We start from the raw sequence: 22,454 nt of genomic DNA, 5'->3' as shown, positions 1-22,454 counted from the left end.
TAAACATTTTTTTTTCCTTTTTTAGGATTTGATCAGTATTTTATCAGCCGGACGCTGGAGAACAATCGACGTAATATATGGTTTGCAGAATTTTGGGAAGATGATTTTAAATGCAAACTGACTCGATCTGCTGCTCAAACAGAAGAGACCAGGCGAAAATGCACCGGTATTTTTATGTTTATTTTAAGGCATGCAATAGGTGCAGAACTGGATTGTCCCCCTGTCGGCATTGATACCGATGTGCTTACATCGATCATGGGGGTCGGACCTGGTAATCCTCACCTAAAACAGAGCAAGTTATTTAGCAAACTTTATATTTTATAATATGTGTCCGTAATCATAACAACAGAGTTTACTGTGCAATTAAAAGTGGCTACATACAGGTGCTTCTCACAAAATTAGGATATCATCAAAAAGTTAATTTATTCAATTCTTCAATACAATAAGTGAAACTCATATTATATAGAGTCATTACACACAGAGTGATCTATTTCATGTGTTTATTTCTGTTAATGTGGATGATTTCCTGGTAGACGGCTGCGCTGACTTTGGTCTTGATAAAACACAGTAGACCTACACCAGCAGATGACATGGCTCCCCAAACCACCACTGATTGTGGAAACTTCACACTAGACCTCCAGCAGCTTTGATTGTGGCCTCTCCACTCTTCCTCCAGACTCTGGGACCTTGATTTCCAAGGTCAAGTGTGAAGTTTCCACAATCAGTGATGGTTTGGAAGCCATGTCATCTGCTGGTATAGGTCCACTGTGTTTTATCAAGACCAAAGTCAGAGCAGCCGTCTACCAGGAGATTTTAGAGCATTTCATGCTTCCCTCGCCGTCAAGCTTTTTGGAGATTGAAATTTCATTCTCCAGCAGGACTTGGCACCTGTCCACACCACCAAAAGTTTACAAACTTTTTCCAAACAACTGCTTGATTGGCAGCAAACTCGCCTGACCTTAACTCCATAGAGAATCTATGGAATATTGTCAAGAGGAAGATAAGAGACACCAGATCCAACAATGCAGACGAGCTGAAGGCTGCTATCAAAGCAACCTGGGCTTCCATAACCCCTCAGCAGTGCCACAGGCTGATCGCCTCCATGCACACCGCATTGATGCAGTAATTGATGCAAAAGGAGCCCTGACCAAGTATTGAGTGCATTTACTGAACATACATTTCAGTAAGCCAACATTTCTGGTTTTAAAATCATTGCTCAAGCTGGTGTTATAAAGTATTCTAATGTACTGAGATAATGACTTCTGGGTTTTCATTGACTGTGAGCCATAATCATCAACATTAACAGAAATACACACTTGAAATAGATCACTCTGTGTGTAATGACTCTATATAATATATGCGTTTCACTTTTCGTATTGAAGAACTTAAATTAACTTTTTGATGATATTCTAATTTTGTGAGAAACACTTGTACATGTTCTGCATAGCTGCAGATTGGATCTCAGGACCAGGTATGAGTTAGTGACATATACATAGATCAAAGTGACTTAAGTGATTAAAGGATATGAACACCTTTTTTAAAATATTTTTTTTCCTTAAATGCGAGTAATTTGGGCTGAAAATTAGTTTTGAATTTGGGTTTAATTGAATATTTTGCACCATTTGCCTTCTATGACCTCTGTGTTGCATAGTCTATTGCTGGCTGGAGATTTAATTAGATGAGAATCCGTCAGTGAGCTCGCTCTGACAAGGAGTTTGTAACTATTTTTTTTTTTTCGAGCGCTTCCTAGATGAGTTATGACCACATTAAAGTTCAGCTCAGCATTGATGTGGTCTGTGGTCATAAAATCAGCTGACAGGATCTCAGCAAAAGGCAGAGGATAGACTTACAAACTCCCATTTAGAAGGAGGTGCCTGGATGATTCTCAGTTAATTTATTCTGCAGCCGGCAACAAGTAGAGAAAATAGAACCTGGGGAAAAAAAAAAAAAAACAATGCAACATTTTTCATGAAAATTACTTCTTGATCCAAATTAGATTTGCTGCATACTGAATTGCAGTAGCATCGGCATCCCAGCTTTGCTTTTAATTAGCCATTGTGGTCTGATGTCAGACTACACAGATAACGCCATGCCAGGCTGGCTAATAGAAAGAGAAGTCACGAATGCCATCAGGTAGGAGGCCAGTCTCTACAGATTACTGATGTGGCTGATGAACCTGGTCCTATGATTCAATTTGCCCCAATTCTCTCCAAAATAAATCCATTTACATAAAATAAAAAAATCTTTATATTTTTTAAAGACCTAATAATCTTTTTACGAAATTATGGCATTAAGATAATTGTACATATGATGTATGGACAGAAGTCTCGGTAATATCATATTGGTAAAAAATGAGACAAGGGTCAATTTGAGAAAAATGAATGTGCCACATTCCCTTTCCCTAGCATTTTGTTTTCCTTTGTGCTCATCATTGTTCACTTCTGATAATGGTCTTTTTGAAGATGTCTGAAAAGGACTGGTGGGCAAGGAAGTGATCATTTGTGGCTTTGAAGGTGGTGGTCCAAAAATTAAAAATATTTATCAACTTTGTTAAAGTAACGTAGGATAACCAAAGTGTCCTGCCCAGTAAATCCAGCTGGCATAACGTAATATAGGATGGATGTGAGCTGTGCCCCAAAAGTAGCATGAACTCTGATAAATTCTAGAGTCCATGGTCTTGTATGTAACAGAAAGTATGAATTTTGAGGGGTCTTCGCTTTTCCCAGCGGATGTTGTGCAGAGTAAAGGAGCCATCTCAAGGAGGTGAAGATAGCGGTCATTATTTCTAATGTCCATTCAACCAGTGGCTTTTTTATTTTTTTATTGCAGGAGAGGAGAGGATTGCCAAAGACTCCGTTTATGAACAAGAAGGAAAAGTCCAGTTTGTCATTGATGCAGTGTATGCCATGGCTCACGCCTTACACAATATGCACATCGACCTTTGTGCTGGAAGCCTTGGGGTCTGTGACCGTATGGACCCAGTGGACGGACGGCTGCTCTTACAGTACATCCGCAGAGTTAATTTTAATGGCAAGAATCAGTCTATCATTCCTTGTACTTGTATCTTTAATTGATAGGTTCGGTGTGTGAACCTGGGGCTGGAAACGTTTTGGCCCATGGGGAAGGGTAATCGGATATTATCCACCCAAGGTAATGCAGTATCAGCGCCATAATTACAACAGAAGACTCTTAATGGACAGCATTAGTCCTTGGCGGAGATTGCTTTCTTGACTGCACAGTAGTAGGTTTGTTATTAGTACCGAGGGCGCCACTGGCGTCTTCTGATTTCCAACCATTATTTGTACAAGTGTGACCCTAAGGGCAAATGATGTTCACCTTGCCACTTATTTCACAGATGTTTTATGAAATCTTAGTCCTCCTGTTCTATTTGCCCCAAGTATAGAAACTAACATTGGATCCAACCGCCTAAGTCGTTCCTTCCTCACAAACAGTAAATAATATCGAAAATCAGGCCAGATTCCTTTGGTTGTGTATGAACCGGCCGCAGGTGTTCAGACCCAAACAAACAGCCTCATAGGTGAATATATGGCTGAAAGTTTGGGATAGGAGACCGCCAGAAAGTCCAAAAATGACATTAAACCAGGCACCATGTGTTCAATTTCCTGACAGCGCCTCCACAGGGGAAATAAAGCATTTCACAGTTTCCATTAATTAAGCGCAGCCCCTTTATATACTGGGCATTTTCTTTATTTTAAGTTGAAATACTTCTTTTTAATATTGTACTTCTTCTAAGTGCTTTCGATAGAGAATAACATATTGATCCTATTTCTTCTGCTGTATAGGAAGTGCTGGAACACCGGTGATGTTCAATGAAAATGGCGATGCACCCGGGCGCTATGACATTTTCCAGTATCAGATGACAAATTCTTCTGTTCCTTCCTACAGAGTGATAGGACAGTGGACGGAGTACTTACGGCTCAATGTGAGTGCTATTTTACTGCTGTCACCAGATGTATTACCCTGTATTAACGGTTTGTACTCATTTTCAGATTGCACAGCTCCCCTACCTCTTGGCTTCCGTTTCGCCGGTGCTCAATGTGCTCCTAATTGACTGACAGTTCAGATCAGCGGCATTGTCAAACTGCTGGCCTGACCTGTGTGCTCTCTGATGCTGCAAGCACCAGCAGCCTTACTTCTGGAGGGGCACTGTGCTATCCGGATCAGTACTAGGACCAGCTTCAGAGCAGCGCTGACAAGCTCTATAGGATAGAGTTTGTAAGCGCTGCACATATTTAGCCATCACTACTAGACGGTAATGTGGCTGGTAACCTAGACAATGAGCTGAAAACAAAAATAAAAATCCCATTTTTAATTAGTAAGGCTGGTTTCACATTTGCGTTTTAAACGCAAACGCATGTGGTGAAAAAAACGCATGTAAACGCGTTAAAACACCGCGTTTTTTAGACGCATGCGTTTTTGCATGTTTTAATACAAACGTGGCGTTTTGACGTGTTTACATGCGTTTTTTCCTGCGTTTGCGTTTTTAAAACGCATGATGAGAAGTGTCTGACAGCTGCCAATCATCAAAATCAACAAGAAAACCCACTTTAAACAGAAATAGCTAGGGTTAGCGTTAGGATCCCTAGTAACCCTAGGGATCCTAACCCTAACCTTAACTCTATCCCTAACCCTATCCCTAACCCTAAGGGATCCTAACCCTATCCCTAACCCTAAGGGATCCTAACCCTTAGGGTTAGGGTTAGGATCCCTTAGGGTTAGGGTTTGGGGTTGGCTTATTAGTGTGTATTCTTGTGTTTTTCTATTAAAACGCATGCGTTTTTAAACGCATGCAAACGCATGTGCTTAAAAACGCATGCGTTTACATTGACAGCAATAGGTTTTTTTACCGCAAAAAAAGCCGCTAGAAATTACTACATGTTGCATTTCTGCAACACAACGCATGCATAGAAAAGACACATGCGGCGGCAAAACGCATGCAAAAAAACGCATGCGTTTTTAATGTTAAGTATAGGAAAAAAAAACGCATGCAAGTATAGGAAAAAAAAACGCAAAAAAAAAGCATGTGTTTTTTTGCGCTAAAACGCAGCGGCAAAAAACGCAAATGTTAAACCAGCCTAAACTGTAAAGATTCCTGTTTTTACAAGCACTTTACAATTTTTACCCATTAAAGAACACAAGACAACCACTTTAAGAACACTATGTAATACGTGTATAAATAATAATTCCTGTAAATGCTAGATGTATAATAAATGGGTAATGTGGTAGCTCAATGGTCAGACTGTAGCTCTGGATTCTGAATGGTTCAGACACCGGCCCAAGGTTTACGCTATATAAACTTTGGGATAGAAAACCGAAAAAAAGGGCTTAATTGAAGCATTTCTGAATGGACTCTGGACAAACACAAAAAAACAACAACTGCCCCCCCCAAAAAAATTAAGGGGATGTGGGCAACAAGGAAAAACACACTCTGTGAGTTACACTGCCACACACATTAATCCACTTTTGGGTCAAACTGCCGCTACCATAAGCCGGTTCTCCTCGCTCAAGACCCCGTATGGTCAATAATCTGTAACAACAATCAGGAGCGCCAACCGGCAAAGCAAGAATGGACGGTGGTCTGCCAACCACACAAGACGGCACTTACTCCATGGGATGACATGGCTCCTAATATCCCACCTCTCTTCTCGTCTCCACAGGCCATCTTTGCTCTGTTCTATTAAACTTGATTTTGTATTTTATTTTGCAGATTGAAGAGATGCAGTGGTATGGTGGGCAGTCAGACATCCCATCATCTGTGTGTAGCCTTCCCTGCCAACCAGGAGAGCGCAAAAAGATGGTGAAGGGAGTGTCGTGTTGCTGGCATTGTGAGCTATGTGATGGCTACCAGTACCAGCTGGACGACTTCAACTGTCAACTTTGCCCCTTTGACATGAGGCCAAATGTTAACCGAACTGCCTGCCGGCCAACGCCAATTGTCAAGCTGGAGTGGCATTCTGCTTGGGCAATTCTGCCTCTTTTCTTGTCTATTTTGGGCATACTGAGTACCCTCTTCGTGGTGGGGACCCTGATACGTTTTAATGACACTCCTATCGTCAGGGCATCTGGACGGGAATTGAGTTATGTTTTGCTCACGGGAATCTTCTTAATGTATGCAATTACCTTCCTGATGATGGCAGAGCCTGGCATAGCCGTTTGTGCCCTTCGGCGGCTCTTCCTGGGCCTAGGCATGTGTATTTCATACGCTGCTCTTCTGACCAAGACCAACAGGATCTACCGCATCTTCGAACAAGGGAAACGTTCAGTGACTCCTCCACGTTTCATCAGTCCCGGATCTCAGGTGTTCCTCACTTTCAGTCTCATTTCTGTGCAGCTGGTGGGAACAGCTGTGTGGTTGGCAGTTTTGCCCCCGCACAGTGTAATTGACTATGAAGAGCAGAGGACACCCAACCCTGAACTTGCCAGGGGGGTACTGAAATGTGACATGTCTGACCTGTCCCTCGTTAGCTGTCTAATGTACTCCATCCTGCTGATGGTGACCTGTACTGTATATGCGGTGAAGGCCCGCGGGGTGCCTGAGAACTTCAATGAGGCCAAGCCTATTGGATTTACTATGTACACCACTTGTATTGTATGGCTGGCATTTGTCCCCATCTTCTTTGGCACTGCGCAGTCTGCTGAGAAGGTGAATTGCACTATACCATATCCATTTGTTACTGGACATTTCATTTCATGCCACATGTGTTACCTCCGTGGTCGGTGAAGAGCCCATTGTTCAGCATCCACATCCATCTACCACATTTTTGGGTGGCCATCATACCTTGCATACACACGATTCATCCCTGTCTTGTTGACATCCACTGATTGGAATCATCTCTCCATAGTCACCATCCAACTTTCAGTAACGGAGACGACTTTCTAATTTTAACCCATTCACATAGATCTATATCCAGACCACCACGCTGACGGTATCGATGAGTTTGAGTGCATCCGTCTCGCTGGGAATGCTTTACGTGCCCAAGGTTTATGTCATCCTCTTCCACCCGGAGCAGAATGTGCAGAAACGCAAGCGAAGCTTAAAAGCTGTAGCAACAGCAGCGACTGTGTCCAACCGCATGTCGCAGAAAAACAGTGAGCGCCAGAACGGAGAGAGCAAGCCTCCAGAAAAACTCATCCCTGAGAGCAAGGGCTAAAGGTGGGTACGCCGGGGTCTGTATACACTGCTTCTCATTGTATGCACCTGCATTTAGGAAGCTTCAAAGGGTTCATCCACCTTTGGGTGCATTATTTGGCGCAATAAATAATTTTTGTAATTGGGTTTTATCAACCATTACCATTTCGCTTTTCAGGCACATTAATCTCGATGTGGTTTGTCATCAGAAATCAGCTAAATGCTCAGAAAAAGACAGATAGGCGTTAGAAACTCAGACCGTTAGAAGGAGTTCACTATAGGACCCTCAGTTGACTCATTCTGCAGCTAGCAATAGACAGCACAACACAGAAGCTATGGATGGCAAACGGTGCAAAATTTATAATGAAAACCAAATTGCAAAAAGTATTTTAGCCAAAAACGCATACATTTAAAGGGAAGCTATAGTCAGACAATGACACATTATTAGTGTTTACAGATGATGTGCTGCCGACTAGCGGTGAATTCAGGCCATCAAAACCCATCCGATCAGCCGTAATGGAGCAAATTGTGACAGATTGTTGGCTCTCTGAACACGTGTACAGCGGCCAGTGATGGAGGATAGTTGTACGAGCGATCACAGCCCTGTGAGCCGGGCTCTTTACTGGTGGCAATGGTAGGATAACAGGAGCGATGCCGGTCAGTGATTGTACTAAGCCGTGACTCGAGGACCTGTCTCATCCATTTTTGCAAAGCCTCTTGTACGTGTACACTAGTGGGTTTATGCCATAAAAAATACATGGATATCTGCAGGAAAACCAAACAAGCAGCCTTTCTAAAGCTGCACTTAGCCTTAGGGCAGCAATGTGCTAGGAGGGGGTCTTACTTTACTGTGCACTGAGACAGATCTCGTAGACCCTGGCAGTCTGCGTCGTACAAGAAAAGGTTCATTTATGGAGTTGTGGTAGGAACAAGCTGCTCGTCTTCATTGTGCACTTTCTTGTCTCTTCCACAAACACTGTATCTTCCATAACCTGCACCATATTTATGATGTGTGTTAGTTACTTTCTGCCTCTTGTCTGACAAATGGGCCTGGCCTAGATGAAAAAGGGGACTGGCTTAGCAAGCAACACCATGCACCAACAATGGGGGGCACTTTTATGGCTCAAACAGGCATATTCATCAACACTGGACTGTAGGAACGTAGACTGATCTGTCCTAAAAATGTGCCACAGGTATCAGTGGTTCATGCTGTTGGATAAATCTGCTGTATATTTAGACTGTCTTAACCATTTTTTAGTTGCTCTAAAAATTTTGCAGATTTTCGTGTGAGGTTTATAAATGGGACAATGGTATGTGTCGGAGGGAGGGGGATCCGTAAGTAAGCAGGTATTCGGTAAATGGAAGAGATCTGTAAACTGACTGGAGGGGGTCTGTAAACAGGACAGTGGTATCTGTCGGTGGGGGGGATCTGTATATAAGCAGGTATCTGGTAAATGGAAGAGATCTGTAAACTGAAGGGGGGGTCTGTAAACAGGACAGTGGTATCTGTCGGTGGGGGGGATCTGTATATAAGCAGGTATCTGGTAAATGGAAGGGATCTGTAAACTGAAGGGGGGGTCTGTAAACAGGACAGTGGTATCTGTCGGTGGGGGGGATCTGTATATAAGCCGGTATCTGGTAAATGGAAGGGATCTGTAAACTGAAGGGGGGGTCTGTAAACAGGACAGTGGTATCTGTCAGTGGGGGGGATCTGTATATAAGCAGGTATCTGGTAAATGGAAGGGATCTGTAAACTGAAGGGGGGGTCTGTAAACAGGACAGTGGTATCTGTCGGTGGGGGGGAATCTGTATATAAGCCGGTATCTGGTAAATGGAAGAGATCTGTAAACTGAAGGGGGTCTGTAAACAGGACAGTGGTATCTGTTGGAGGGAGGGGGATCCGTATATAAGCAGGTGTCCTGTAAATAGAAGGGATCTGTAAACTGACCGGGGGGGGGGGGGGGGTCTGTAAACAGGACAGTGGTATGTGTCGGTGGGTGGGGGATCCGTATATAAGCCGGTATCCGGTAAATGGAAGGTAAACAGGACAGATATTTAGATAAGATATAGAGATTCACGCCTAGCCTAAGGCTTAGGTCCAACTTTGTCACGTGTGAGAAAAACCGACCTCTTGAGTTTTATCAGAGTGTGGTCCGACTGTCATCAGTTTCTCCATCTACGGTACTCTGAAAGTCCATGAAATTCAGACCACACTCAGATGTCATCCAAGTGCAGTCCGATATTCTCATGGACCCACAGGCTTGTATTGCTGATTTTGATGCAACACTCGGATCAAAATCGGACATGTCTCCAATATTTTCTGTGGACCACTAGGTCTGAGGAAAACATTGGACACATGAGCAGCCCCATAGAATATCATAGGTGCAAGTGCTATGCGTGGAAAGACACAGACCGCACGAGAAAAACTAACGTGTGACTGTGCCCCTGCTGCACGTACTGTTCCTATAGACATCGAATGTTAGTGAAAAGGCCAGGTTGTCCAGCAGCACAGAGTATTTGAGCCAGCATGTCTATTGCCCCCAGTAATAGGTAAAATGCATCCACTAGGTTACTATTCACGCAGCATTAGAAATACCTTTGGCAAGTGACACATGAAGTTTATCTAATTCTTAAACTCTATAGTCAGGCATCGCTTTGAATAAAATTCAGACTCAGACTTAAATATATATTTTTTTAATAAAAAACAAACAAACCACACAAGCAGGTTTATGGCGCTGTTTAGGAACGCGGTAAGATTTCATTTCCATTCCGCTCGCTTTCCAGTTGCCTAGCAACTGTTAGTTTCTTTCACTGCCAAAGCTGCACCAAGTTGCTCCCCGTCCTGCTTCCATGTGGGTGAGGGAATAGAGGAAAGCATCGCCAGCCCCCCGTCCTCAGGAATAAATATTTCAGTGACAATGAATGAAATTAAGGATCCTACTCTGTGTGACCCCGTCCAGGGCGGCAGCGCAGATCGTGCCCGTTTAATAACTAACGCCTGATTTCTCTATGTGCCCACAGGTAGATGTGATGGGTCAGACACCTCCTCAGATGCTGTTTTTGCAAATGAAACCGGTAAGACAGGATTCTTCATCGGAAGGGGCTACACTACAGGACCTAAACGTCGGCTCATCCAGGTACATAAAGCAGACGGGGATCCCACAGGAGCGCTCGTCAATGTGGCAGAACACAAATGAACCGTCTCCGGCGAGAGCTCTGCGCAGTATTACTTAACTCCTCTTGACAAAGCTGTGCACAGCAATTAAGCCCTTTCCTGATAAATCTATGCACGGCAGCACTTAATATTTTTCCCAACCAGCCTCCTTTTTCATACACTTCACCTGTCAACATCCTTTCTAGGGATGTGAAACCCCTTCCCTGCCAGTATCCTTCATTTATTCCTTTCTGATTAAACAAATTTCAGTATTAAATGACAGATTTTTTTTTTTTTCTACAATTTTCTTGGCAAGTATCATGCTGTAAAATAAATCAAAGAACCTTTTCCCTCAAAATCACCAGTTAATATAACCCGCCGAGTCGTCTCTTTCTTTCACAGCAAAAAAAAAAAAATGTAATTCAGCCATGTCTTATTTATACGCTACCAGTGAGGACGGGACTGGCGTTAGCCCAAACCAAGACCCCTAAACCAAGGAAGCACTTCTCTAACAATGCTGCCGTATTTATCTAATCGCTACTTACAAAGCAATGTAATGTGCACACTTAGGTTTTAGATCTGTTCCTAAACTGCTCGTCTGCACCGTGCCGCAATCACTTATACAATGGTCTTTTCTGAATTTATTAATAAAAGCAGATGTTTTAGCTTTGGAAGATGCACATCACTTTCTTCCCAATTCCCCAAATTGCTCTGCATTAATAATAGATCATTGGACAATGCTCGCTCAGGATGTCTGGGCGTCCTGCAGCACTCTGGTGCATCATGCTACCTCTTAAAGGGACACTGTCACCTGAATTTGGAGGGAACAATCTTCAGCCATGGAGGCGGGGTTTTGGGGTTTTTGATTCACCCTTTCCTTACCCGCTGGCTGCATGCTGGCTACAATATTGGATTGAAGTTCATTCTCTGTCCTCCGTAATACATGCCTGCACAAGGTGCAATCTTGTCTTGTGCAGGCGTGTACTACAGAGGACAGAGAATGAACTTCAATCCAATATTGCAGCCAGCATGCAGCCAGCGGGTAAGGAAAGGGTGAATCAAAAACACCAAAACCCCGCCTCCATGGCTGAAGATTGTTACCTCCAAATTCAGGTGACAGTGTCCCTTTAAATCCAGCACACTGCTTTTGGGGCATGCTGGAAGTTGTAGTGTCTGAACAAATGGAGGCTGCAGATTAGTGCTTCATAACCATAGAACTGTATGACAGTGATAATGCCTGACCCTCCCTCTTCTTTAGATATGCCTCAAAGATTATTTTTATTTGCTACTACCGTCCCTTTAAGAGCCGTCACAACCTCATAATCGTAGTCTCATCGATAAATTCTAATGTGGGATTCAGACAGATGAAGTCCGCGTACATCCATTAAATGGGCACAAAAAGCCATCAAAAATGGTACGTTTTGCACATTTGAATGACGTTTCCATCTCATTTGTGCGCCTCAGCGGTAATATCAGGTGTGAACATTTGCCGGGGTAATGACTTATTGATGGGCATTCTTATTAGCTAGGATTTAGATGAATGAGCTACGCCATGTATATCCCTGAATGATTTAAATGCATAAAAAAGGGAAAATTATTTTTTTTTATTGCACAGTGACATTTGCGCCCATCAGTCATCAGTCTCCTAAACAAGAGGCTGCTGGGAAGGTAACGTGTCAAGGCTGAAAGGACAGCTGCTCCGAAAAAATGTACACAATTGGCCTATAGCAAGAGCCCCCCCAAAATGCCCCCATCTCACCAGTCCAGCCATGAGCATGTGCGCCTCTTACCTCCCATTCCAACTTGGAGAGAAGGTGTCACGACCTCGAAGAGTCCTTTGCTCATGGAGAAGATGGAGGAGCTGTGTCTTTCTTTTTTATTGCCCCATAGGGGCTCGTTCTTGTTTATCTGTGCCGAAGACCGTACATGGACCCATTATAGCCAGTGATCCAGTGCACATGGCCGATCTTTCACCAACTGGGGGTCCACTGCTGTACCAACCAGCCCTCAATCACTCCCAATGGGTGCCCCTAGGGTGAGCTGAGCAAGCAAAAGACCTTTTAAATGACAAACAGGTCCTGGCATTTAGGCCTATGTTTCCGGGCAGTAAAGAAATTCTCTTGAGACGTCTCGTAGCCTGGGTTATGGCTTTTATCTAATAGATTGTTACCCGTCTTCCCGAAAATTACTCAATAAGTTTGATGCGTCTGCTTTCTATTTGTGCTGGTAAGACGTACCCTTCTTACACTGCAGGGAGTGCTTTATTCTTTTTATTTGTCTGGGATGCGCCCAGGACTCAGCTGGGCTGTTTGTATTGTATATTGTATCTTTCAGAAGGCAGAATAGTTTTTGTCACGTCTCAAAACCATGAAAATGAAGAGTCCATACAGAGAAATTGATTTGATGATGTCTTATGCTGCCGAGGTATCTAAGGACCATGCTGAGTCTTACTCCAAACCAGTGAACTAAAGAGTGGGTGAAATTAAATGGAAGCTACTAATTAAATTGCTTGGAATTATATGGGAAGTAGTTGTTTTTTTTATGTTGTCCGCTACTTCCAATTATTTAATAAATGGATCCAGCAGCAACAAGAACTGGCAAAGATCCGGTAGGTTAGAATCAGTTTCTTTTTTTATTTTTCTTCTATTATTTTAAAACCATTACTGGTCTATTTTTTTAAATAATTATTTGTAGTGGACAACCTATGTGAACATCAATTTCAATCAATAGTCTACTACTATGTTGCTGCCCCTTATGTAAAAAAACAGCAACATAGAAAAATTCAGAAAAATATACCATAAGGAAGCAGCCTTACCAAGACCAGTCAGATCACAAATGCACTGGCAGGATGCAGCAGACCCCCATTATAAAGGCAGCACAGGTGGAAACTACTGATAAAAGCAGTCACTCACAAACCTACCACATTATGGAGGGGGTGGCTGCCTAGTAGAAAAAATGCACACAAACAAGGCTTGAGTAGAACACCAGTCACACAGGTATGTGTGATGCACAGTGACCGGCTTACAGCCAATTAATGACGCCCAGTGCATTTGTGATCTGACTGCCCCTTATGTACAACATTATAACTGCAATAATACTGCCTCCTATGTACAAGAACAGGACTGCTCTAACACTATAATATTACCTCCTATGTACAAGAATAGAAGAATAGAACTACTATAATACCACCCCTGTGTACAAGAATATAACTACTATAATACTGACCCCTATGTACAAGAATATAACTACTGTAATACTGCCCCCTATCCCTATGTACAGAATATAACTACTATAATACTGCCTCCTATGTACAACATTATAACTGCTATAATACTGCCTCCTATGTAAAAGAATAAAAGAATAAAAACTGAAAATGTAGGCCCCTTAAAAAATAGTGAGGAAAGAATGGTTGTAGATGACGAGGAAAAAGCTAACATATTAAACACCTTCTTCTCCACGGTATTCACGGTGGAAAATGAAATGCTAGGTGAAATCCCAAGAACCATGAAAACCCTATATTAAGGGTCACCAATCTAACCCAAGAAGAGGTGCGAAACCGGCTAAATAAGATTAAAATAGATAAATCTCCGGGTCCGGATGGCATACACCCACGAGTACTAAGAGAACTAATTAATGTAATAGATAAACCATTATTTCTTATTTTTAGGGACTCTATAGCGACGGGGTCTGTTCCGCAGGACTGGCGCATAGCAAATGTGGTGCCAATATTCAAAAAGGGCTCTAAAAGTGAACCTGGGAATTATAGGCCAGTAAGTCTAACCTCTATTGTTGGTAAAATATTTGAAGGGTTTCTGAAGGATGTTATTCTGGATTATCTCAATGAGAATAACTGTTTAACTCCATATCAGCATGGGTTTATGAGAAATCGCTCCTGTCAAACCAATCTAATCAGTTTTTATGAAGAGGTAAGCTATAGGCTGGACCACGGTGAGTCATTGGACGTGGTATATCTCGATTTTTCCAAAGCGTTTGATACCGTGCCGTACAAGAGATTGGTACACAAAATGAGAATGCTTGGTCTGGGCGAAAATGTGTGTAAATGGGTTAGTAACTGGCTTAGTGATAGAAAACAGAGGGTGGTTATAAATGGTATAGTCTTTAACTGGGTCGCTGTGACCAGTGGGGTACCGCAGGGGTCGGTATTGGGACCTGTTCTCTTCAACATATTCATTAATGATCTGGTAGAAGGTTTACACAGTAAAATATCGATATTTGCAGATGATACAAAACTATGTAAAGCAGTTAATACAAGAGAAGATAGTATTCTGCTACAGATGGATCTGGATAAGTTGGAAACTTGGGCTGAAAGGTGGCAGATGGGGTTTAACAATGATAAATGTAAGGTTATACACATGGGAAGAAGGAATCAGTATCACCATTACACACTGAACGGGAAACCACTGGGTAAATCTGACAGGGAGAAGGACTTGGGGATCCTAGTTAATGATAAACTTACCTGGAGCAGCCAGTACCAGGCAGCAGCTGCCAAGGCAAACAGGATCATGGGGTGCATTAAAAGAGGTCTGGATACACATGATGAGAGCATTATACTGCCTCTGTACAAATCCCTAGTTAGACCGCACATGGAGTACTGTGTCCAGTTTTGGGCACCGGTGCTCAGGAAGGATATAATGGAACTAGAGAGAGTACAAAGGAGGGCAACAAAATTAATAAAGGGGATGGGAGAACTACAATACCCAGATAGATTAGCGAAATTAGGATTATTTAGTCTAGAAAAAAGATGACTGAGGGGCGATCTAATAACCATGTATAAGTATATAAGGGGACAATACAAATACCTCGCTGAGGATCTGTTTATACCAAGGAAGGTGACGGGCACAATGGGGCATTCTTTTCGTCTGGAGGAGAGAAGGTTTTTCCACCAACATAGAAGAGGATTCTTTACTGTTAGGGCAGTGAGAATCTGGAATTGCTTGCCTGAGGAGGTGGTGATGGCGAACTCAGTCGAGGGGTTCAAGAGAGGCCTGGATGTCTTCCTGGAGCAGAACAATATTGTATCATACAATTATTAGGTTCTGTAGAAGGACGTAGATCTGGGGATTTATTATGATGGAATATAGGCTGAACTGGATGGACAAATGTCTTTTTTCGGCCTCACTAACTATGTTACTATGTTACTATGTATGTACAAGAATATAACTACTATAATACTGCCCCTATGTACAAGAATATAACTACTATAATACTGCTCCTATGTGCAAGAATATAACTACTATAATAGTGCTCCTATGTACAAGAATATAACTACTATAATACTGCCCCCTATGTACAGGAATATAACTACTATAATACTACTCCTATGTACAGGAATATATCTACTATAATACTGCCCCTATGTACAAGAATATAACTACTATAATACTGCCCCTATGTACAAGAATATAACTACTATAATACTGCTCCCTATGTACAAGAATATAACTACTATAGTACTGCCCCTATGTACAGGAAATAACCAGAGAGAAGTATTTCCTCTTCTTACATGACTTTCTCACCGTCTCAGTACTACAGTAATGGCATTGATCCTGCTTTGTGGGCACAGAGGGTAGAGACAGAATGGTATCATATTTTAGCCCACAATCATTATGTACTTGACAATAATGATCTCTAAAATTATAGTATGATACGTTGGTCACAGACCTAAAATGATTGTAATAAGAATACAGATGGATAGATCTGGTGATGTCCAAACGTCACAACTTGTCTGCCAGTAACAATTATCCATAAACACTTGTCCTGTTCTGCACTGTATTACGGGAGCTGTAATGACACACAGACGGTTGTACTTTTTTTTACTTTCTCTTTATTGGTTAAATCCGTCCCTTACTGCCAGGGTACCGGCCTCTGTGGCAGAGTAAGGGAATGCAGATCAAACTAAAACATAGAAACATGCAGATGACATGCAACAGGTCACCCCCCAGAGCCAGGTTGGAAGATATGAAGGACATGGGGTCTGAACAGCAGGTCTGCCGGAGACCCTCTGACTGGTGCACTATGCCGTATTGGGTGTCAGTCTTGGGAACGTTGTCTATGAGTTAGTGGAAATTTGTGAGGTGTTGGTGATTTTGTTCATTTATAAAACTATTAATCAAACTATGATATGTAGGAAACAGTGTCTTGTCTGGGATCAGTTTCCATGCTGCAAGATGAGGAGCTGTCTTCTCAAGTCTGGTCATATGTTTGTTCCCAAGGGGTCGTCAGTTCTTTCGCTCTGACCTCTTCCAATGTCAGGTGAATTTTTTTAGCAAATGTCTGTGGTGAACATGGCCACTTTTTTCATTTTGATTTGTGTGGAAGGATAGATTGAGAGGACACTAAGGAGGACCCCCGATCTCTGGTTGCCCGGACGAGTGTCCTCCACAGTCAGCAGTTTGCAGCGCTCTGTTGGGATTCCAGTCTGCCTTTGCAATACTGTGTTGGGAGGGCGATGACTGGGGAGAAGGGCAAGCCTCCACTGTGACTTCATGGGATACGCTCATAGAAGATCTCGGGGTGACAGGAAGGCGCCCGGCCGTGCCCTCGGAAGCTCTCAATCGTTGCATGAATGTGGTAACTCGTATGGCTTTCTGTAGTGGGCAGAGACCATAATAAATGTACATTGGTTGCTGACTTTACTCCTTTACTGCTGTAAGGCCCTACGTTACTCACCCTCCATTTGGCTTTAGCAAAGTTCTTTTCAATTTGGGCACAGACTCCTTCTTTAAGATTCCTCTCGGACGCTGCATTTCCTGAAATCCTATTAACATGGCAATTTTTGAGAAAAAAGGTAAAATACAGCTGTATTTATTATGTGTAGATACTGTGCATAACTTGTCTAGCTCCTGAGTTACATCCTCCCAACACATCACAAGCCGCTTTCAACACCCTGCTGCTTTCCTGTTGGCTCTCAGGTTGCCCTCTTTTATGTCACACCGCTGGTTCTTTATCTATACAGAACATGCCTTGCAGTAGAGTTCACACCAATTATCCGAAAATACACCAAACCAGAACAGAGCACATTATCAGTCATCATGCACAGAACTTGTCGGTCGGCAGCAGAATTTTGAATGCAGCTGGATGTGACAAGTGTATAACTCATGATGGAGCTCAAGCTAAAGTAAAGCGAAGCTATTCAACATCGTACATATAGATAGAAGGGCCACGTTTTAGAGTCTTCATTATTTTTCTATAAAGCAAGCAGAGGTTGTTGCTGTTTTTAGTTCCTTTAATTAGAAGTTACCTCCTGTCTCCTTGTGAGTGGGGCGAGATCAAGCATGCTCACCTCTGCTCAATTCATTCCCAGTGAAAACACCGGAGATAACTAAGCGCTGTGCTCGGATATCTGCGGCGCCAGAGAAGAAGCTGAGCACCTGCAAGGTCTGGGTTAAAACGGTTGTAAGGCATTGTAAAAACATGGCTGCCTCCAGAAAGAATGCCACACATGTACACACATTCATTGAATGGGGCTGAGCTGCAATACCACACACAACCTGTTCACAGTAGTGGAACTGGTTTAAAGGGAACCTGTCACCCCGATTTTTCAGTAGGAGATAAAAATACCGTTAAATAGGGCCTGAGCTGTGCTTTACAATAGGGTATTTTTTGTCCCCTGATTCCCTACCTATGCTGCCGAAATACCTTACAAAAGTGGCCTTTTTCGCCTGTCAATCAGGCTGGTCAGGTCGGATGGGCGTGGTCACAGCACTGTTTCTCCCCCACATCTTGCTTATGTTCCCGTTGGTGGCGTAGTGCTTCTCGCATGCGCAAGTGCCGAATGCACTGCGCAGCTGTAGAAAAAGAGCACGCTCGCCGCTATTCAGCGGTTTCTCGGTGGGCGCGGCCATCTTCCTGAGGCCGCGCGTGCGCAGATGGAGTCTCCTGCTTCCCGGGGCTTCAGGAAAATGGCCGCGGGATGCCGCGCGTGCGCAGATGGACATCGCGGTGGCCATTTTCCTGAAGCCGAGATTCGAACTCGGCTTCAGGAAAATGGCCGCCGCGATGTCCATCTGCGCACGCTCGGCATCCCGCGGCCATTTTCCTGAAGCCCCGGGAAGCAGGAGACTCCATCTGCGCACGCGCAGCCTCATGAAGATGGCCGTGCCCACCGAGAAACCGCTGAATAGCGGCGAGCGCGCTCTTTTTCTACAGCTGCGCAGTGCATTCGGCACTTGCGCATGCGAGAAGCACTACGCCACCAACGGGAACATAAGCAAGATGTGGGGGAGAAACAGCGCTGTGACCACGCCCATCCGACCTGACCAGCCTGATTGACAGGCGAAAAAGGCCACTTTTGTAAGGTATTTCGGCAGCATAGATAGGGAATCAGGGTACAAAAAATACCCTATTGTAAAGCACAGCTCAGGTCCTATTTAATGGTATTTTTATCTCCTACTGAAAAAACGGGGTGACAGGTTCCCTTTAAGTTTAAAATAACCATATTATCTAGTACAGATTATCTCCTTTAAGTTGGCTAAAATGTGCCGAAGCCGTCCTTGGCTTGGCCAGCTTCTTCTCTAGTGAACCTTCCGCCAGTGCAAACACGGTGATAATGCACTTTATGGCTGAATCTCTACTGCCTAGATTCATGCACTGCTTCTTTTTTATTGTGGACGGCCTGAACTCTTACCAGATGTGTCCTAACGCCTCTTGCGCAGTGATTCTTTGCTCCTGGTCCAGCTCCATCAGACGGGACACAAGATCTTTTGCTATAGGAAGGAAGTCTATGGTGAGTCATTGGTCCTTTTCAGTAACCACTAATTCCTATATTTCACATACTAATACCTCTGATATTATATACAGTATACTGGTCACTACCATATTCACATGTTACCCTAACGCCTTGCAACAAACAAATGTGCATCACTAATGCCACTTAAAGGGGCAATTTACAGTTCTTTCTTCAGGAGCACACTGCCCCTCTGCCTCCCAGGCTCCAGCTTGTCATGGTGCGGTGCGCTACTACAGAATGACAGAGCATGGTCGTACTGCAGGCCTGAACTGTGCAGTTGTAAGGAGGTGAAGCACAAGAAGAGTCCGGGGGCGGTTACCTTCTCGGCTCTATGCCTGGAACCATTGAGCTGTGCTACAGGTTCCCCAGGGGGCAGACTTAGAGAATGGGACAGGAAGGAAGCCGGGCAGAGATCGGGAAAGGCGCGCGCGCAAGGAGCAGAGCAGCATGAGCAGCGGTCAGAGCAGGACGCAGCTGCGCTCAGGGAGAGAGAGCTCCTGGTCAGAGGACAATTACAGGGAGATTGCCCAGAAAGACTGCATCTTGTGAGTACATGAAAGCGGACTCTGCTGTGACTGGAGAGGGGCGCTTTGAGACCTGTGCAGAGACATTGGCCAGTGCAGAGACTGTGACCCCCTGGTACCCACGGTATCACTGCAGAGCCCCTGATTCCTGGTGAGAGACTTAATAATAGACTGACCATCTTTTTCCCGGGATAGGCTGTGCTGTAAAGACTAAAGAGTCAGAGCCTGTGAATATCACACTAACTCCTGAAACCCCAGGCAGCGGGTTCCTAGAGACTACTCAGCCCACGGACAACAGAGGGACGACAAGTGCTGCTGTTTCTCGGCGCCTACGTTGGAGAAGACGACCCTTCAAGCAAGTCCTCATCAGACTGATAAGTGCTCTTTTTCTCAAGAAATCCTGCTTAATTCTGTTACACTGTTTGACTCCCATATTTTTACACTGTTTTATTGTTAGTTATATTCTACTGCTTCCTCCCTGCGAGGAGAACCTGATTCCTGTTATTAAACCCCTCAACTGTTTGTCTGTCTGTTCCGTGGTGACACACTAAGTACCTGCATACTATTACACAGTCTCCCATACTGCGAGCAGAAGGAGCACGAGATCTCAAGTCAGCTGCATTCAGTGATCCTGCCGGCTGCAGAGCTGCGCTTACAAGCTGCATAGCAAAGAGTTTGCAAGTGCACATTCCTTGCATAGGAGACCGGCCACCCTGATAGACTACAGAATTAAAAATCCCTTAATTTTTTAGAACGCGGAGGATTTTTAATAAGTGCTTATTTTTGCAAGCACTTTGAGAAAATCCATTTTAAGGAACTCCTCTTTCCTGCAGACTTTGCATACTTAGTGACACTGAATGTAGCATGTGTGTGTTACTTTGAGAAGCATTGCTGAGTGTTGGGATCACTGAGAATCAAAGACCAAACCAATACAACCTCCCGGGGTCACTCTGAGGGTTTAGCATGTACCTGATGCAGAGATCACGTCCCAATATGGAGAATCAAACTCGTATTCACAGGCCAGAATTTTGCGGAAAATCTTCCTGTTGTGATTCTCACTGTTTTCTTCCTCATTTTCATCATAGAAAGGAGGATTCCCTGAAAGACTGCAAAACCAAGATGTAATAAAGCTAGACTATGAAATAAAGAACTATTAATTTATTGATTGGTACTTACAGGATGAACATAACAACCCCAACAGCCCAACAGTCTACCGGACGGCCATATCTGTGCCGCGACACCACCTCAGGAGCTGGCAAGACAAAGGTGACATCCTGTTATTAGAACAGATATATATACTGTATATACACTGTTCAAAAAAATAAAGGGAACACTTAAAGAACAGAATATAAATCCAAGTAAATCAAACTTCTGTGATATCAAACCGTCCACTTAGGATGCAACACTGTTTGACAATCAATTTCACATGCTGTTGTGCAAATGGAATAGACAACAGATGGAAATTATTGGCTATTATCAAGACACTCAATAAAGGAGTGGTTCTGCTGATGAGGACCACAGACCACATCTCAGTACCAATGCTTTCTGGCTGATGTTTTGGTCACTATTAAATGTTGGTTGTGCTTTCACACTCGTGGCAGCATGAGACGGACTCTACAACCCACACAAGTGGCTCAGGTAGTGCAGCTCATCCAGGAAGGCACATCAATGCGAGCTGTGGAAAGAAGGTTTGCTGCGTCTGTCAGCGTAGTGTCCAGAGGCTGGAGGCACTACCAGGAGACAGGCCAGTACACCAGGAGACTTTGAGGGGGCCAAAGGGGGGCAACCACCCAGCGGCAGGACTGCTACCTGAGCCTTTGTGCAAGGAGAAACAGGAGGAGCACTGCCAGAGCCTGCAAAATGACCTCCAGCAGGCTACAAATGTGCATGAGTCTGCACAAACGGTTAGAAACTGACTCCATGAGGATGGTCTGAGTGCCTGACGTCCACAGATGGTGGTTGTGTTCACAGCCAAACACCGTGCAGGACACTTGGCATTTGCCACAGAACACCAGGATTGGCAAATTCACCACTGGCGCCCTGTCCTTTTCACATATAGCAGGTTCACACTGAGCACATGTGACAGACGTGACAGAGTCTGGAGACGCTGTGGAGAGTGATCTGCTGCCTGCAACATCCTTCAGCATGACCGGTTTGGCAGTGGGTCCGTAACGGTGTGGGGTGGCATTTCTTTGAAGGGCCGCACAGCCCTCCATGTGCTTGCCAAAGGTAGTCTGACTGCCATTAGGTACCGAGATGAGATCCTCAGATCCCTTGTGAGACCATATGCTGGTGCGGTTGGCCCTGGGTTCCTCCTAATGCAGGACAATGCCAGACCTCATGTGGCTGAAGTGTGTCAGCAGTTCCTGCAAGATGAAGGCATTGAAGCTATAGACTGGCCTGCCTGTTTCCCAGACATAAATCCGATTGACCACATCTGGGACATCATGTTTCGCCGCACCATTCACCAACGTCACGTTGCACCACAGACTGTCAAGGGGTTGTTGGAAGCTTTAGTCCAGGTCTGGGAGGAGATCCCTCAGGAGACCATCTGCCGCCTCATCAGGAGCATGCCCAGGTGTTGTAGGGAGGTCATACAGGCACGTGGAGGCCACACACACTACTGAGAATCATTTCTTTATCTAGAGGCATTTCCACTGAAGTTGGATCAGCCTGTAATTTCATTTTCCACTTTGATTTTGAGCATCATTCCAACTCCAGACCTCCGTGGGATATTAGTTGTGATTTTCGTTGATAATTTTTAGGTCTTATTGTTCTCAACACATTCCACTATATAATGAATAAAGATTTACAGCTGGAATATTTCATTCAGTGATATCTAGGATGTGGGATTTTAGTGTTCCCTTTATTTTTTTG

General features: G+C 43.9%; 2 protein-coding genes across 3 annotated transcripts in view; one reads left to right on the top strand and one right to left on the bottom strand.

Annotated features, from left to right (window-relative positions):
• The window catches only part of LOC138662348 (metabotropic glutamate receptor 6-like), a 36,524-nt gene extending 25,848 nt beyond the window's left edge, over nucleotides 1-10,676 (top strand). For both annotated transcript variants that reach the window (XM_069747857.1, XM_069747858.1), the window contains exons 6-11: nucleotides 26-166; nucleotides 2,830-3,030; nucleotides 3,804-3,943; nucleotides 5,729-6,664; nucleotides 6,921-7,174; nucleotides 10,172-10,676. In XM_069747857.1, coding sequence (XP_069603958.1) covers nucleotides 26-166; nucleotides 2,830-3,030; nucleotides 3,804-3,943; nucleotides 5,729-6,664; nucleotides 6,921-7,172 — 1,670 coding nt within the window. In that variant the 3' untranslated portion in view covers nucleotides 7,173-7,174; nucleotides 10,172-10,676. The remainder of the gene's footprint in view (nucleotides 1-25; nucleotides 167-2,829; nucleotides 3,031-3,803; nucleotides 3,944-5,728; nucleotides 6,665-6,920; nucleotides 7,175-10,171) is intronic.
• A 5,464-nt stretch (nucleotides 10,677-16,140) lies between these two features.
• Nucleotides 16,141-22,454, bottom strand: part of LOC138662346 (caM kinase-like vesicle-associated protein) — a 161,231-nt gene continuing 154,917 nt past the window's right edge. Inside the window, exons 7-11 of the mRNA XM_069747855.1 lie at nucleotides 20,754-20,829; nucleotides 20,547-20,683; nucleotides 18,952-19,030; nucleotides 16,995-17,082; nucleotides 16,141-16,912 (exon numbers count right to left, since the gene is read on the bottom strand). Coding sequence (XP_069603956.1) covers nucleotides 16,661-16,912; nucleotides 16,995-17,082; nucleotides 18,952-19,030; nucleotides 20,547-20,683; nucleotides 20,754-20,829 — 632 coding nt within the window. The 3' untranslated portion in view covers nucleotides 16,141-16,660. The remainder of the gene's footprint in view (nucleotides 16,913-16,994; nucleotides 17,083-18,951; nucleotides 19,031-20,546; nucleotides 20,684-20,753; nucleotides 20,830-22,454) is intronic.

Source organism: Ranitomeya imitator, chromosome 2 (genome assembly GCF_032444005.1).
Source record: "Ranitomeya imitator isolate aRanImi1 chromosome 2, aRanImi1.pri, whole genome shotgun sequence".
Lineage (NCBI taxonomy): Eukaryota > Metazoa > Chordata > Amphibia > Anura > Dendrobatidae > Ranitomeya > Ranitomeya imitator.
This window is presented reverse-complemented; position numbering and strand designations above follow the sequence as displayed.